This window comes from Oncorhynchus mykiss, chromosome 7 (genome assembly GCF_013265735.2).
Source record: "Oncorhynchus mykiss isolate Arlee chromosome 7, USDA_OmykA_1.1, whole genome shotgun sequence".
NCBI classification, from domain to species: Eukaryota; Metazoa; Chordata; class Actinopteri; order Salmoniformes; family Salmonidae; genus Oncorhynchus; species Oncorhynchus mykiss.
Window position 1 is genome coordinate 74,254,728 of NC_048571.1, and position 18,790 is coordinate 74,273,517.

Consider the following 18,790-nt stretch of genomic DNA (forward strand, 5'->3'; position numbering starts at 1 on the left):
CCCTGAACAAATACTTTGTAGAAGCACCTTTGGCAGCGATTACAGCTGTGTGTCTTTCTGGGTAAGTCTCTAAGAGCTTTCCACACCTGGATTGTGCAATATTTGTCCATTATTATTTTCAATATTCTTCAAGCTCTGTCAAATTGATTGTTGATCATTGCTCGACAACAATTTTCAGGTCTTGGCAAATATTTTTAAGAAGATTTAAGTCAAAACTGTAACACTGCTAATCAAGAACATTGACTTTCTTCTTGATAAGCAACTCCAGTGTAGATTTGTCCTTTTGTTTTAGGTTATTGTCCTGTTGAAAGTTGAATTCATCTTCCAGTGCCTGGTGGAAAGCAAATGGACCCATGTTTTCCTCTAGGATTTTGCTGTACTTTGCTTTAACCGTTCATTTTTTATCCTGAAAAACTCCAGTCCTTAACAAATACAAGCACACCCATTACATGATACAGCCACCACTGTGCTTGAAAATATGGAGAGTGCTACTCAGTAATGTGTTGCATTGGATTTGCTGCATTGCATTTTTTTGCAGTATTACTTTAGATGCCTTGTTTCTAACAGGATGCATGTTTTGGAATATTTGGATTCTGTACAGGCTTCCTTCTTTTCAGTCTGTCAATCAGGTTAGTATTGTGGAGTAACTACAATGTTGTTCCATCCTCAGTTTTCTCCTATCACAGACATTAAACTCTAACTGTTTTTAAGTCACCATTGGCATCATGGTGAAATCCCTGAGCAGTGTCCTTCCTCTCCGGCAACTGAGTTAGGAAGTACATTTGTAGTGACAAGGTTTATTGATACACCATCCAAAGTGTAATTAATAACTTCACCATGCTGAAAGCGTTATTCAATATCTTCTTTATCTTTATTTTTTATTTTATTTTACCTATCTACCAATAAGAGCCCCTCTTCGAGAGGCATTGGAAAACCTCCCTGGTCTTTGTGGTTGAATCTGTGTTTGAAATGTACTGCTCATTGAGGGACCTTACAAAAAGTTGTATGTGTGAGGTACTGAGATGAGATAGTCATTCAAAAATCATGTTGGACACTTTTATTGCACACAGAGTCCATGCAACTTATTATCTGACTTGTTATGCAAATATTTACTCCTAAACTTATTTAGTCTTGCCATAACAAAGGGGTTGAATACTTATGGACTCTAGACATTTCAGCTTTTCATTTTTTATTAATTTGTATGAAACAGTGTTTGTATACAATGCAGTAACATACCTACATTGTACCTTATGAAAGCTACATGCAGGCTATAGCGTGTCTCATTAATTATTTTATAGATTCTAATAAATTGACATATTTGTCGGGGGTAGATGCATTTTTCGTTAGAGAAAATAATTGTTCTTATATCAATTGTTTTATTATTTGTTGAAAGCAGAATAAATGGTTACCTTTGTGCCTGTGTGGTCCAGAGAAAAGTTTCTCAGCAGGACAAACCACTGGACCACCCCAGGCAACTACTTAACTCCACTTTGACAGTTCATTCTTGCCCTTAGGATACACTTGACACTTGTATGTTGTAGCCTACTGGAGACCAATATCCATCTTGTGTTATTAAACAATATACAGTACCAGTCAAAAGTTTGGACACACCTCCTCATTGAAGGGTTTTTCTTTATTTGCACTATTTTCTACATTGTAGAATAATAGTGAAGACATCAAAACTATGAAAAAACACATATGGATTCATGTAGTAACCAAAAAAGTGTTACAAAAAAATCTAAATATATTTATATTTGAGATTCTTCAAAGTAGCCACCATTTGCCTTGATGACAGCTTTGCACACTCTTGGCATTCTCTCGACCAGCTTCATGGGGTAGTCACCTGGAATGCATTTCAATTAACAGGTGTGCCTTGTTAAAAGTTAATTTGTGGAATTTATTTCCTTCTTAATGCATTTGAGCAAATCAGTTGTGCTGTGACAAGGTAGGGGTGGTATACAGAAGATAGCTCTATTTGGTAAAAGACCAAGTCCATATTATGGCAAGAACAGCTCAAATAAGCAAAGAGAAATGACAGTCCATCATTACTTGAAGCCATGAAGGTCAGTCAATTGGGAACATTTCAAAAACGTTGAAAGTTTCATCAAGTGCAGTCTCAAAAACCGTCAAGAGCTATGATGAAACTGTCTCTCGTGAGGACTGCTACAGGAAAGGAAGACCCAGAGTTACCTCTGCTGCTGAGGATAAGTTCATTAGAGTTACCAGCCTCAGAAATTGCAGCCCAAATAAATGCTTCACAGAGTTAACGTAAAAGACACATCCCAACATCAACTGTTCAGAGGAGATTGAGTGAATAAGGCATTCATGATTGGATTACTGCAAAGAAACCACCACTAAAGGACACCAATAATAAGAAGAGACTTGATGAGCCAAGATACATGAACATTAGACCGGTGAAAATCTGTCCTTTGGTCTGATGAGTCCAAATTTGAGATTATTGGTTCCAACCGCCGCGTCTTTGTGAGATGCAGAGTAGGTGAACGGATGATCTCCGCATGTGTTGTTCCCACCGTGAAGCACGGAGGAGGAGGTGGGATGGTGCTTTAGTAGTGACACTGTCTGTGATTTATTTATAATTCAAGGCACACTTAACAAGCATGGCTACCACAGCATTCTGCAGCAATACGCCATCCCATCTGGTTTGCGCTTAGTGGGACTATCATTTGTTTTTCAACCGGAAAATAACCCAACACACCTCCAGGCTGTGTAAGGGCTATTTGGCCAAGAATTAGAGTGATGGAGTGCTGCATCAGATGAGCTGGCCTCCACAATCACCAGACCTCAACCCAATTGAGATGGTTTGGGATGAGTTGGACCAGAGAGTGAAGGAAAAGCAGCCAACAAGTGCTCAGCATATGTGGGAACTCCTTCAAGACTGTTGGAAAATCATTCCAGGTGAAGCTGGTTGAGAGAATGCCAAGAGTGTGCAAAGCTGTCACCAAGACAAAGGGAGACTACTTCGAAGAATCTCAAATATATTTTGATTTGTTTAACACTTTATTGGTTACATGATTCCATATATGTTTTTTCATAGTTTTCATGTCTTCACTATTATTCTACAATGAAAAAAATAGTAAAAATAAAGAATGGTAAGGTTCGTCCAAACTTTTTTAATTCGGTTAGGACATCTACTTTGTGCATGACACAAATTTTTTTCCAACAATTGTTTACAGAGAGATTATTTCACTTATAATTCACTGTATCACAATTCCAGTGGGTCAGAGGTTTACATACACTAACATGACTGTGCCTTTAAACAGCTTGGAAAATTCCAGAAAATTATGTCATGGCTTTAGAAGCTTCTGATAGGCTAATTGACATAATTTGAGTCAATTGGAGGAGTACCTGTGGATGTATTTCATTCCCTACCTTCAAACTGTATATATATACAGTGCCTTGCGAAAGTATTCGGCCTCCTTGAACTTTGCGACCTTTTGCCACATTTCAGGCTTCAAACATAAAGATATAAAACTGTATTTTTTTTGTGAAGAATCAACAACAAGTGGGACACAATCATGAAGTGGAATGACATTTATTGGATATTTCAAACTTTTTTAACAAATCAAAAACTGAAAAATTGGGCGTGCAAAAGTATTCAGCCCCCTTAAGTTAATACTTTGTAGCGCCACCTTTTGCTGCGATTACAGCTGTAAGTCGCTTGGGGTATGTCTCTATCAGTTTTGCACATCGAGAGACTGACATTTTTTCCCATTCCTCCTTGCAAAACAGCTCGAGCTCAGTGAGGTTGGATGGAGAGCATTTGTGAACAGCAGTTTTCAGTTCTTTCCACAGATTCTCGATTGGATTCAGGTCTGGACTTTGACTTGGCCATTCTAACACCTGGATATGTTTATTTTTGAACCATTCCATTGTAGATTTTGCTTTATGTTTTGTATCATTTTCTTGTTGGAAGACAAATCTCTGTCCCAGTCTCAGGTCTTTTGCAGACTCCATCAGGTTTTCTTCCAGAATGGTACTGTATTTGGCTCCATCCATCTTCCCATCAATTTTAACCATCTTCCCTGTCCATGCTGAAGAAAAGCAGGCCCAAACCATGATGCTGCCACCACCATGTTTGACAGTGGGGATGGTGTGTTCAGCTGTGTTGCTTTTACGCCAAACATAACGTTTTGCATTGTTGCCAAAAAGTTCAATTTTGGTTTCATCTGACCAGAGCACCTTCTGCCACATGTTTGGTGTGTCTCCCAGGTGGCTTGTGGCAAACATTAAACAACACTTTTTATGGATATCTTTAAGAATTGGCTTTCTTCTTGCCACTCTTCCATAAAGGCCAGATTTGTGCAATATACGACTGATTGTTGTCCTATAGACAGAGTCTCCCACCTCAGCTGTAGATCTCTGCAGTTCATCCAGAGTGATCAGGGGCCTCTTGGCTGCATCTCTGATCAGTCTTCTCCTTGTATGAGCTGAAAGTTTAGAGGGACGGCCAGGTCTTGGTAGATTTGCAGTGGTCTGATACTCCTTCCATTTCAATATTATCGCTTGCACAGTGCTCCTTGGGATGTTTAAAGCTTGGGAAATCTTTTTGTATCCAAATCCGGCTTTACACTTCTTCACAACAGTATCTCGGACCTGTCTGGTGTGTTCCTTGTTCTTCATGATGCTCTCTGCGCTTTTAACGGACCTCTGAGACTATCACAGTGCAGGTGCATTTATACGGAGACTTGATTACACACAGGCGGATTGTATTTATCATCATTAGTCATTTAGGTCAACCTTGGATCATTCGGAGATCCTCACTGAACTTCTGGAGAGTTTGCTGCACTGAAAGTAAAGGGGCTGAATAATTTTGCACGCCCAATTTTTCAGTTTTTGTTTTGTTAAAAAAGTTTGAAATATCCAATACATGTCGTTCCACTTCATGATTGTGTCCCACTTGTTGTTGATTCTTCACAAAAAAAATACAGTTTTATATCTTTATGTTTGAAGCCTGAAATGTGGCAAAAGGTCGCAAAGTTCAAGGGGGCCGAATACTTCTGCAAGGCACTGTACATACAGTTTAATTTGGAAGTTTACATAAACCTAAACCAAATATATTTGAACACAGTTTTTTCACAATTCTTGACATTTAATCCTAGTAATAATTCCCGTCTTAGGTCAGTTAGGATCACCACTTTATTTTAAGAATGTGAAATGTCAGAATAATAGTAGAGAGAATTATTATTTCAGCTTTTTTTTCTTTCCCACATTCCCAGTGGGTCAGAAGTTTACAGACCAGAGGACATTTTTCAAAAAAGTCCCCAAGTCCCTTTGTCCCCATGTGCAGTTGCAAACCGTAGTCTGGATTTTTTATGCTGGTCTTGGAGCAGTGGCTTCTGCCATGCTGAGTGGCCTTTCAGGTTATGTCAATATAGGACTTGTTTTACTGTGGACATAGATCATTTTGTACCTGTTTCCCCCAGCATCTTCACAATGCCCTTTGCTGTTGTTCTGGGATTCATTTGCACTTTTCGCACCAAAGTACGTTCATCTCTAGGAGACAGAACGCATCTCCTTCCTGAGCGGTATGATGGCTGCGTGGTCCCATGGTGTCTACAATTTGTTTTCTGAGGTCTTGGCAAATTTCTTTTGATTTTCCCATGATGTCAAGCAAAGAGGCACTGAGTTTGAAGGTAGGTCTTGAAATACATCAACAGGTATCAACATACTTCAATCAATCAATAATTTTCTGGAATTTTCCAAGCTGTTTAAAGGCACAGTCAACTTAGTGTGTGTACACTTCTGTCCCACTGGAATTTTGATACAGTGAATTATAAGTGAAATAATCTGCCTCTAAACAATTGTTGGAAAAATTACTTGTGTCATGCACAAAGTAGATGTCCTAACCAACTTGCCAAATCTATAGTTTGTTAGCAAGAAATTTGTGGAGTGGATGAAAAAACAAGTTTTAATGACTCCAACCTAAGTTTATTTAAACTTCCGACTTTAACTGTGTGTGTGTGTGTGTGTGTGTGTGTGTGTGTGTGTGTGTGTGTGTGATATATATATAAAATGAGGGTTTTTGATGTGTATGGCTGCATTTCAGATAAATGTTTGTATTGATGGGGACTTGCGCTGCATCTCATTGGCTGAGGGGGAACCAATTAGGGCAAATAAACTCTCCAAATACACGTCCCTGTCCCCCTCCCCTTACACACGACGCATTGCAGGGAGAGGAATTAAATGTTTGGAAAATCTGATGCACATCTAATTTATCCACATTCCCGTTTCATGTTTTCCGGCATCTCCGAGAAATGGAAGACACAGCAATCAAAGGGTTGTAGGGTTCATTGTGAAATTGGTATTTAAATTGTTTCTGATAGACTAGACTAAGAAAAAATAAGCTTATTTCATATATAAAAAATCCACACACAACATCATAGACTGAAAAAACACAAGTTTTGTTCAACACCCCTGCACACCCCTGTTGCCTAAGCTACACAAGAACATGGACAGCCTTCTAGGCAGACCCATCATCTCAGGGATTGGGAGAATAACTGAGAACATCTCACTCTGTTGACCATCACCTAAAACCCATTGTGTCAAGCTTGCCATCTTATCCCAAAGACACAGCTGAATTCGTGAGGTTGGTGCTCACGACTTTGCCTCCTTCCTGCAGTGTAGCTGGACCGCCATGGGCACAAGGATGGCACTGAACTTCGCTAACCTGCAAAAACATTGCATAGCACAGTACCCCGCACCCTGAGGACCAACCTGTATAGTGGATCACATCGTCTGTCACTAGCACTACCAGCTGATATAGGGCTTGTCTTCCCCGTGCCCTATATGAATTTGTCCATTCCCTTTGTGTAATTATTCTGATGAAGGCCGTAACGTTCATGTTTTAATATTGCTTAAATAAAACAAATAATTGTTAATGGGGAGCGAGTGTTGTGCCTTTTCCTTTTCAATTAATGTAAAACATCCATGAAATATCACAGTTCGGCCAGTACCATACAAAAAAAAAAAATTGTCGACCAAGATTGTCTGTTCTTTCGACCAATCGATTGGTCGATATTTTTAAATGTTTATTTTTCCATATATAGACATCCTATGTGTTTTAATCAAATCAAACATATACACTGAGCTTGTCTGATGATTTAAGCACACTGTTTGATTAAATAATTAAGACACACAAATGACAAGAGGGAGTTCGATCGCAATTGATTTGATTGTGCCGGGCTGGACTCAGACTTGCAGCTCTGTGTTAAAAAACAAATGACAGTGAGTGACTGTGTGACTAACACCTGTTGTCTCTCTCTCTCTTACCCTGCTGCAGCGACCACCACAGAACATCAACAGCATTTATCGCTTTGTCTGTGTTGCTGAAGCTGCAACATAATTACAGCCATTTCTGATTGAAAAGTTCTATTACCGAAATCCCTCTTTGTTTAGGAAAAACATCCCCTATTCCCTTAACACTTACCTTCTTTATGTTCCACGTATGAATAACATTTTTGTAAAGACTAAAACATTTCTGAAATGGAACGGTATATTTATTGTTTACGGTAATTATTCAAGGGTCACTTTGTTATTTTATTTAAAAACTAAAATGCTTGATTGCATTTCAAATCATGAATGTCTCGTATGCTGTGTGATGACATGAACAAATAAATGATTGATTGATACAGTAGCCTATATAAGTATTGAAATATAGGCCTCAGGAAGTTATGGTATTAAGACTCCACAGGATGGGCTCTTAGGCCTACAGCTCGATGGGGGTTATACAAGGCTGCTATACTAAGCCTACTAATGATAATGACATTACTTATTATTAGAATGATGATCATAATAATAACTATAAGAAGAAGATAAAGAAAAAGCAGAGATAATATTAAAAATATAATTTTTCGGACAATTTGGAACAGTGTAAACACTGCGTTAACTAACCTCTTCTGGCTTCAATGCCATACAACTCTCCTTCTGTGGCCTCCAACTGCTCTTAAACGCTAGTAAAACTAAATGCATGCTCTTCAACCGATCACTGCCCGCACCTGCTCGCCCATCCAGCATCACTACTCTGGACGGCTCTGACTTAGAATACGTGGACAACTACAAATACCTAGGTGTCTGGTTAGATTGTAAACTCTCCTTCCAGACTCACATTAAGCATCTCCAATCCAAAATTAAATCTAGAATTGGCGTTCCTATATCGCAACAAAGCATCCGTCACTCATGCTGACAAACATACCCTCGTAAAACTGACCATCCTTCCGATCCTAGACTTCGGTGATGTCATCTATAAAATAGCCTCCAACACTTTACTCAACAAACTGGATGTAGTCTATCACAGTGCCATCTGTTTTGTCACCAAAGCCCGATACACTACCCACCATTGCGACCTGTACGCTCTTGTTGGTTGGCCCTCGCTTCATACTCGTCGCCAAACCCACTGGCTACAGCTTATCTACAAGTCTCTGCTAGGTAAAGCCACACCTTATCTCAGCTCAAAGGTCACCATAGCGGCACCCACTCGTAGCACGCGCTCCAGCAGGTATATCTCACTGGTCACCCCCAAAGCCAATTCCTCCTTTGGCCGTCTTTCCTTCCAGTTCTCTTCTGCCAATGACTGGAATGAACTGCAAAAATCTCTGAAGCTGGAGACTCATATCTCCCTCACTAGCTTTAAGCACCAGCTGTCAGAGCTGCTCACAGATCACTGCACCTGTACATAGCCCATCTGTAAACAGCCCATCTATCTACCTACCTCATCCCTATACTGTATTTATTTATTTATCCTGCTCCTTTACACCCCAGCATCTCTACTTGCACATTCATCTTCTGCACATCTACCATTCCAGTGTTTAATTGCTATATTGTAATTACTTCACCACCATGGCCTATTTATTGCCTTAACTCCCTTATCTTACCTCATTTGCACTCACTGTAATATATACTTTTTTGTTTTCTTTGTTCTACTGTATTATTGACTGTATATTTTGTTTATTCCATGAGTAACTCTGTGTTGTTGTATTGTGTCTAATTGCTATGCTTTATCTTAGCCAGGTCACAGTAGCAAATGAGAACTTGTTCTAATCTAGCCTACCTGGTTAAATAAAAGTAAAACAAGAAGTACATTTAAAAAAAGAAGAGGGGACAGGGAATCAAAGGCGTGTAGAACGTCTCTGGTGTAAAAGGTGAACATTTGGCTGTGAACTCGCACTGATGTTATCTGATGAGGGAATAGGAGCAGGAGGCATATCTTTGGTGGATTTGGATAAATATTAATTTTCCCTCACATTTTTTAGAAAGTAGTTTTTCATAGGGTTCTCACCCTATAGTGGCACGGAACGGCACAGCTAACGCCTTTTATGGTGTCGCCAAGTCTCAAACCGTTCTTTTGGAAAGCCAAAAGCTCCAAGGGTAGTAGGGGACAAATAAACAGAGTCACCATTTCTGAATGAATGTTTTGAGAACACAAAGGCAATTTACATTTCTATCAGTGTCATTCCAGAAATATATTGCATTGGATGCTGCTGTGAGGTTTTAACACTCATTTCTAAGTTGAGTTTGTTGGAGAGATTGAAGTTTACAGTGAGATGGTCACATTGAACCTGGTGCCATACATACGTAATGTGTCATTTCTCCTCCCTAAGATACAGTGCCTTGCGAAAGTATTCGGCCCCCTTGAACTTTGCGACCTTTTGCCACATTTCAGGCTTCAAACATAAAGATATAAAACTGTATTTTTTTGTGAAGAATCAACAACAAGTGGGACACAATCATGAAGTGGAACGACATTTATTGGATATTTCAAACTTTTTTAACAAATCAAAAACTGAAAAATTGGGCGTGCAAAATTATTCAGCCCCCTTAAGTTAATACTTTGTAGCGCCACCTTTTGCTGCGATTACAGCTGTAAGTCGCTTGGGGTATGTCTCTATCAGTTTTGCACATCGAGAGACTGAAATTTTTTCCCATTCCTCCTTGCAAAACAGCTCGAGCTCAGTGAGGTTGGATGGAGAGCATTTGTGCAGTTTTCAGTTCTTTCCACAGATTCTCGATTGGATTCAGGTCTGGACTTTGACTTGGCCATTCTAACACCTGGATATGTTTATTTTTGAACCATTCCATTGTAGATTTTGCTTTATGTTTTGGATCATTTTCTTGTTGGAAGACAAATCTCCGTCCCAGTCTCAGGTCTTTTGCAGACTCCATCAGGTTTTCTTCCAGAATGGTCCTGTATTTGGCTCCATCCATCTTCCCATCAATTTTAACCATCTTCCCTGTCCCTGCTGAAGAAAAGCAGGCCCAAACCATGATGCTGCCACCACCATGTTTGACAGTGGGAATGGTGTGTTCAGCTGTGTTGCTTTTACGCCAAACATAACGTTTTGCATTGTTGCCAAAAAGTTCAATTTTGGTTTCATCTGACCAGAGCACCTTCTTCCACATGTTTGGTGTGTCTCCCAGGTGGCTTGTGGCAAACTTTAAACAACACTTTTTATGGATATCTTTAAGAAATGGCTTTCTTCTTGCCACTCTTCCATAAAGGCCAGATTTGTGCAATATACGACTGATTGTTGTCCTATGGACAGAGTCTCCCACCTCAGCTGTAGATCTCTGCAGTTCATCCAGAGTGATCATGGGCCTCTTGGCTGCATCTCTGATCAGTCTTCTCCTTGTATGAGCTGAAAGTTTAGAGGGACGGCCAGGTCTTGGTAGATTTGCAGTGGTCTGATACTCCTTCCATTTCAATATTATCGCTTGCACAGTGCTCCTTGGGATGTTTAAAGCTTGGGAAATCTTTTTGTATCCAAATCCGGCTTTAAACTTCTTCACAACAGTATCTCGGACCTGCCTGGTGTGTTCCTTGTTCTTCATGATGCTCTCTGCGATTTTAACGGACCTCTGAGACTATCACAGTGCAGGTGCATTTATACGGAGGCTTGATTACACACAGGTGGATTGTATTTATCATCATTAGTCATTTAGGTCAACATTGGATCATTCAGAGATCCTCACTGAACTTCTGGAGAGAGTTTGCTGCACTGAAAGTAAAGGGGCTGAATAATTTTGCACGCCCAATTTTTCAGTTTTTGATTTGTTAAGAAAGTTTGAAATATCCAATAAATGTCGTTCCACTTCATGATTGTGTCCCACTTGTTGTTGATTCTTCACAAAAAAATACAGTTTTATATCTTTATGTTTGAAGCCTGAAATGTGGCAAAAGGTTGCAAAGTTCAAGGGGGCCGAATACTTTCGCAAGGCACTGTACATTTGTATCTCTTTAACCCTCCTCCACCCTGCTCATGCTCCATCAAAGGACTCTCCTTCACCCTGGGCCTCACTCTGCACCCCAGAACCCAACTCACTGATGGATTCTCCTCCACCATTGGCCCCATTCTCCACCCAAGAAAATATCTCCTCCACCTTGGTTCACTTACTTACCTCCACCCTGCGCAACACAATAACACTCATCCACCCTGGGACTGCTCAGAATCTCCCTCCTCCACCCTGCGCCACACTCTTCACACAATAACACTCCTCAACCCTGGGACTGCTCAGAATCTCCCTCCTCCACCCTGCACCACACACTCCACACAATAACACTCCTCCACCCTGGGACTGCTCAGAATCTCCCTCCTCCACCCTGGAACCCTCCTCCACTCCAGAACCCTCCTCCACGATGGGCCCCACTCTCCAAACCAGAGAAACCCTTTTTCTACCATAGTCTCACCTTGAGGATGAGCGGGGAGCTGGGCTTGAGCTCCAGCAGCCCCGTGGAACTGAGCGGCTCGATCACAGGGTCTGGGTAGAAGCTGAACGTCTCATTGACCACAAGCGTGGCGCGCACGTTGTCCATGACGAAGCCGATCTCGTCGGGATTAGTGCCTGTCTCTGAGAAACCCTTCTCAGAGAAGGCCAGAGAGGGCGCCAGACACATCATCACGGTGTTGCTGAGCACTGTGCAGTTCTGATGAATGAGAAGAGAGAGGATGTTGTATACATATATTCATTATGCACAGTACACTGACATGTAGTCAAAAGTGTATACACTGAGTGTACAAACAATAGGAACACCTTCCTAATATTGAGATGCACCCCCTTTTGCCCTCAGAAGTCTCAATTCGTTGGGAAATGGACTTTACAAGGTGTCAAAAGCATTCCAAAGGGATGCTGGCCCATGTTGACTCCAATGCTTCCCACAGTTGTGTCAAGATGGCTGGATGTCCTCTGGTAGAGGACCATTCTTGATACACAGAGGAAACTGTTGAGTGTGAAAAACGCAGCAGGGTTGCAGTTCTTGACACACTCAAACAGATGCGCCTGGCAACGACTACTATACCCTGTTCAAAATCACTTCAATATTTTGTCTTGCCCATTCACCCTCTGAATGTAATACATACACAATCCATGTCTCAGTTGTCTCAATGCTTAAAAATCCCTGTCTCCTTTCCTTGAATGGTGGATTTAACAGGTGACTGGATTCACCTGGTCAGTCTAATTCATGGAAAGAGCAGCTGTTCCTAATGTTTTGTACACAAAATGTTAACAAAAAACATAAAACAAAAAGCTTAAAGGGGAAAAGACACATGTCAGTGTATGTACACCACACTGACATGTAAAACAAAGTAATACATTCCACAATGTAAACAAACATATGTACAAAAAACATAACCAAACCAAAAAGCAGTGTATTATCCGAGCTGAGTGAAAACAGTGGATAGGTTCATTATGGACACTGAATAAAATGTAAACAACAAACAGAAAACCAAAACGTCTGAGTTACATCAATGGTAATACCATATCTTACGGTTTGCCCGTGGGCTAAACATTGTCCTCTCCTTCAATGCAGACGAAGACAACATGAGACAGTAAGGGGATATAAAGACTAGACAACATGAGACAGTAAGGACATATAAAGACTAGACAACATGAGACAGTAAGGACATATAAAGACAACATGAGACAGTAAGGACATATAAAGACAACACAAGACGGTAAGGACATATAAAGACTGGACAACATGAGACAGTAAGGACATATAAAGACTAGACAACATGAGACAGTAAGGGGATATAAAGACTAGACAACATGAGACAGTAAGGGGATATAAAGTCTAGACAACATGAGACAGTAAGGACATATAAAGACTAGACAACATGAGACAGTAAGGACATATAAAGACAACATGAGACAGTAAGGACATATAAAGACAACACAAGACGGTAAGGACATATAAAGACTGGACAACATGAGACAGTAAGGACATATAAAGACTAGACAACATGAGACAGTAAGGACATATAAAGACTAGACAACATGAGACAGTAAGGGGATATAAAGACTAGACAACATGAGACAGTAAGGGGATATAAAGACTAGACACCATGAGACAGTAAGGAAATATAAAGACTAGACACCATGAGACAGTAAGGACATATAAAGACTAGACAACATGAGACACTAGGAACATATAAAGACTAGACAACATGAGACAGTAAGGACATATAAAGACTAGACAACATGAGACACCAATGACATATAAAGACTAGACACCATGAGACACCAAGGACATATAAAGACTAGACACCATGAGACAGTAAGGACATACAGTGCATTCGGGAAAGTACTCAGACCACTTCCCTTTTTCACATTTAGTTCCTTTACAGCCTTATTCCAAAATTGATTAAATAAAACATTTTCCTCAGCAATCTACACACAATATCACATAATGACAAAGTGAAAACTGTTTTTTAGAAATGTTTTCAAATGTATTAAAAATATAAACAGAAATACCTTATTTACATAAGTATTCAGACCATTTGCTATCAGAGTCAAAATCGAGCTCAGGTGCATCCCGTTTCCATCAAGTCAGTTAAGAACATATTCTTATTTTCAATGACGGCCTAGGAACAGTGGGTTAAACTGCCTGTTCAGGGGCAGAACGACAGATTTGTACCATGTCAGCTCGGGGATTTGAACTTGCAACCTTCCGGGAAAACAAATTCAACGCTCTAACCACTAGGCTACCCTGCCGCCTCATTGATCATCCTTGAGATGTTTGGAGACCATCTGTGGTCATATTCATTGATCGGAGATGATTTGGAAAGGCACACAATTGTCTATATAAGGTCCCACAGTTGACAGTGCATGTCAGAGCAATAACCAAGCCATGAGGTTGAAAGAACTGTCCGTAGAGCTCCGAGACAGGATTGTGTTGAAGCACAGATCTGGGGAAGGGTACCCAAGATCACAGTGGCCTCCATTATTCTTAAATGGAAGAAGTTCGGAACCATCTAGAGCTAGCCGCCTGAGCAATCGGGGAGAAGGGCATTGGTCAGGGCCAAGACCAAGAACCTGGTTCCTCTGTGGAGATGCAAGAAGCTTCCAGAGGTATAACCATCTCCGCAGCACTGATTGAACTCTTTGGCCTGAATGCCAAGCTTCACGTCTGGAGGAAACCTGGCACCATGGTGGTGGCAGCATCATGCTGTGGGGATGTTTTTCAGTGGCAGGGACTGGGAGACTAGTCAGGATCGAGGCAAAGATTAACACAGCAAAGTACAGAGAGATCCTTGATGAAAACCTACTCAAGAGTGCTCAGGACCTCAGACTGGGGCAAATGTTTACCTTCCAACCCTAAGCACACAGCCAAGACAACACAGGAGTGGCTTCGGGACAAGTCTCTGAATGTCCTTGAGTGGCCCAGCCAGAGCCCGGACTTGAACCCGATCGAACATCTCTGGAGAGATCTGAAAATAGCTGTGCAGCAAAGCTCCCAATCCAACCTGACAGAGCTTGAGAGGATATGCAGAGAATAAACTCCCCAAGTACAGGTGTGCCAAGCTTGTAGCGTCATACCCAAAAATACTGAAGGCTGTACTCGCTGCCAAAGGTGCAGCAATTTGCTTTGCTTTGAAAAAAACAATGTGACACTAACACACAATGCTAAAAGCACGTTATGGAATCGGTTGGGTTATCTCTAGACGTGCGGCTTTTCCACAAGATGCCTTCCAACCTCCCCTCTGGAATGCTAGGTAATCACGGCGCATTAGCTTGTGTATGCTAACGGGGTCTGAAATCGCAGAGGGGAGACACGGAAGCAGTATTTATAGGTCAATGAAAAGGGGAGACGGATAAAAATGACATGGGAAAGGGACAAAGCAGGAAAATAGCCGTTGTTTTGGTCGGGATGTTTTCTTCAGGTAGAGAGAGAGAGGGGGAGACTAAAATACAAAAGGTTAGCCTAGCCCTGTGGTGCTACTGTAGGTGAAGGACGGATGGAGGGATTGCCAGACAGACTGGGTTAATTGCAGGTTGACATTTCAAAGGTTAACATGCAAAAAGGAGATTTAACTTCAACTGAACAAAATATAAAAGTAAAATGCAACAATATATATGTTTTTACTGAGTTACAGTTCAGGAAATCAGTCAATTGAAATACATTCATTAGGCCCTAATCTATGGATTTGTTAGTCACAGATACATTAGAAAACCAGTCAGTGTCTGGTGTGACCACCCTTTCTTTGCCTCACGCAGCACAACACATCTCCTTCGCATAGAGTTGATTAGGCTGTTTATTGTAGCCTGTGGAATGTTGTCCCACTCCTCTTCAATGGCTGTACGAAGTTGCTGGTTATTGGCGGGAACTGGTGTCAGTGTGAACGCTGTCGTACATGTTAATCCAAAGCATCCTAAACATGCTCAATGGGTGACATGTCTGGTGAGTATGCAGGCCATGGAAGAACTGGGACATTTTCAGCTTCCAGGAATTGTGTACAGATCCTTGTGACATGGGGCCGTGCATTATCATGCTAAAACATGAGGTGATGGCGGCGGCTGAACGGCACAACAATGAGCCTCAGGATCTCGTCACGGTATCTCTGTGCATTCAAATTGTCATCGATAAAATGCAATTGTATTCGTTGTCTGTAGAGTATGCCTGCCCATACCATAACTCTACCGCCACCATGGTGCACTCTGTTCACAAAGTTAATATCAGCAAGCTGCTCGCCCACACAATGCCATACACGTGGTCTGCGGTTGTGAGGCCAGTTGAACGTACTGTCAAATTCTCTAAAAATGACATTGGAGGCAGCTTATGGTAAAGAAATTAACATTAATTTCTCTGGCAACAGCTCTGGTGGACATTCCTGCAGTCAGCATGCCAAATGCACGCTCCCTCAAAACTTGAGACATCTGTGGTATGTCGGTTGTGTGACATATCTGCATATGCAGATCCCAGCACAAGGTGCACCTGTGTAATGAACATACCATTTAATCAGCTTCTTGATATGCCACACCTGTCAGGTGGATGGTTTAATCTTGGCAAAGGAGAAATGCTCACTAACAGGGATATAAACAAATTTGTGCACAACATTTGTGAGAAATTCTATTTTTGTGTGTATGGAAATTGTCTGGGATCTTTAATTTCAGCTCATGAAACATGGGACCAACACTTTACATTATGTGTTTATATTTTTGTTCAGTGTAAAAACTGACACCACGTACAGACACACATAAATAGGCCCAGGGACGGGTGACCACTGGGTCAGGTGTGTGTGTTGGGTCAGTAGTACTCACGTTGACAGATTGGACTTTCCCATACTTGGCTCTCATCTTGGGCTCCTTGATGGTAGCCAGGTTGGTGCCGGTGACGGTCAACATGGTGCCGCCACTGCAGAAGAAGAAACAGTCAACAACAACACCCATAACAGCACATCCACTCTCAAACATTACAATAACATAATCCTATTTCTAGATCTGCTAGATCGTGTCAAAACATTCAACAAGGGAACTTCACTGCGATTCCTGTCTTTTATAAGATTAGAGAAGGCACAGTGTGTGTCCCAAATGGGCCAATAGGTCTCTGGTCAAAAGTAGTGCACTATTTAGGGCAGTGCTTCTTAAACATTTCCTTGGGGAACCCCAAACATTTCACAATTTTGTGTAGTTCTGAACTAGCTCACCTGATTCAAATAGTAAAGTAATTGATGATTAGTTGACAAGTTGAATCAGTTGTGCTAGCTCTGGAAAATATCAAATACATGGGAGGGAGTCATTTTGGATGAATCCCATATCTTCCAGAGAACCATGCGCTTCCCGAATACATTTAATTTTAGTCCAAGTGAAAAAGACCCTCCAGCTATGGCATTAATGTTAATGCCCACTCTCACTGTAGAGTATTTGATCTGTTTTACGCACTCTATCACAGATAATGATGGTAACACTAAGGCTCTTACTTGCATATTAAAAGCTTGTTTAAACTCTAATAGTGCTTCGTGGAAGGGACCAAAATACTTGATTATTACCTCAATGAATACCTCCAATGTCTAAAACCAAAAATTATATTCTCCATCTCCGGTACGTGGTGGTATACTGGATGTGCAGACTTTTGTTCCAGCCCAGCACTAACACACCTGATTACATTTGGTCCGAAACCGGTGTGTTACTGCTGGGCTGGAACAAAAGCTTTCACATCCAGACTATCATTGCTGCTTTCTGACCTTTTCAACCTTCAACCTTTTCAATTCGCCCAACAATGACCAACAGGGACAGGGGAAACATGGGCAAGATTACCGTCCCCCCAGACACCCCCTCGTAGCCACAGGGTGCTGAACTTTCCGAAAGACACTAACGTAACGCAATGTGGCAGTCCTGAATTGGTTAGCATGCAGGCTAACTTGTATTAGGCCAACTTGCTCGTCTGGTTAGCATGCAGGCTAACTTGTATTAGGCCAACTTGCTCGTCTGGTTAGCATGCAGGCTAACTTGTCTTAAGGTTGCTACAAACTTCACTCCGTTGATCTATGTGCGTGCGCATGGATGGAGTCTTTTGGTAACATGATATCCTCGCCGCTCCCAATTTCATTCACAAGGGGGCGATAGCTTTTGTGAAAGCCAGGAAAAATCGCCTTTCCATCCTAGTAGAAGCAATCTGGCAGCCTGGCTAGCTGGCTTTAGACTGGCTAAAAACATAGCACGCCAGCTAGCCTTTTCAGCGTCGCAAATCTCCATGTGAAATAATCAGATTTCGAATAAAAAAAATATGGCCTGGCAAATACTTTTATACTTGCCAGTGTAACCTAAAACATTATCCCAGTTTGAGTACACAAGCAGCATATTATTCTCATATCAGCTAAAACTAGAATGTCATCATGTTTGTTCACAGAGAAAAAAACACATGGCTAGCTAGTTGGCGACAGCAGGTTCTACTATTTCACAATAGCCTGTAATCACTAGATATTACTTATAAACAAAATACCCTTTTGGATGGATTCCTGTTGTTTGGTTTACTGTTTGAGCAGTCGCTGAGATTATATTTGGTTATCAATGCAAAGTAGGCTACTTTGATGAATAGCCTATATAGCCCCCACTGTATCAGGTTGTAATCAAGTATGTTGAATGACAGAGCATATTACAAGATGCTGCCCATTTTTTGTCGAATAAAAACATTGCAACAATCTTGTGTCTGCGTCAAGATTGTGGTGAGCTTTAGACCCACCTGCTTGTCTTTGAAGTGCAAAGATGGGCTGCAGCTGCTCCCCCCCACCCCCCCCACCCCCCCCACACACACACACACACACACAAAAACCAAGTAAAACACATTTTAGTGGCCCCCCTCTTGACAGGGGATCATTTAAAAACAAAGTCGATAACAAGTTTAGCTAGCTGGCCGCTAAACTAACTTGGCAATCTAAAAAGTATTAGCTGACATGGGCTAATTGACTGACTATCAGTGACTGACATAAGAGATGCACAAACAAATGTGTCACACACATACTATTCTAACTCGCAACAGTAAGTTGAGACCCAGGAGCCA

General features: G+C 41.2%; 1 protein-coding gene across 3 annotated transcripts in view; it reads right to left on the bottom strand.

Annotated features, from left to right (window-relative positions):
• The window catches only part of LOC110528476 (plexin-A1), a 388,596-nt gene that overhangs the window by 42,213 nt on the left and 327,593 nt on the right, over positions 1–18,790 (bottom strand). For all 3 annotated transcript variants that reach the window (XM_021610568.2, XM_036984053.1, XM_036984054.1), the window contains exons 17-18: positions 16,552–16,645; positions 11,702–11,938 (exon numbers count right to left, since the gene is read on the bottom strand). In XM_021610568.2, coding sequence (XP_021466243.2) covers positions 11,702–11,938; positions 16,552–16,645 — 331 coding nt within the window. The remainder of the gene's footprint in view (positions 1–11,701; positions 11,939–16,551; positions 16,646–18,790) is intronic.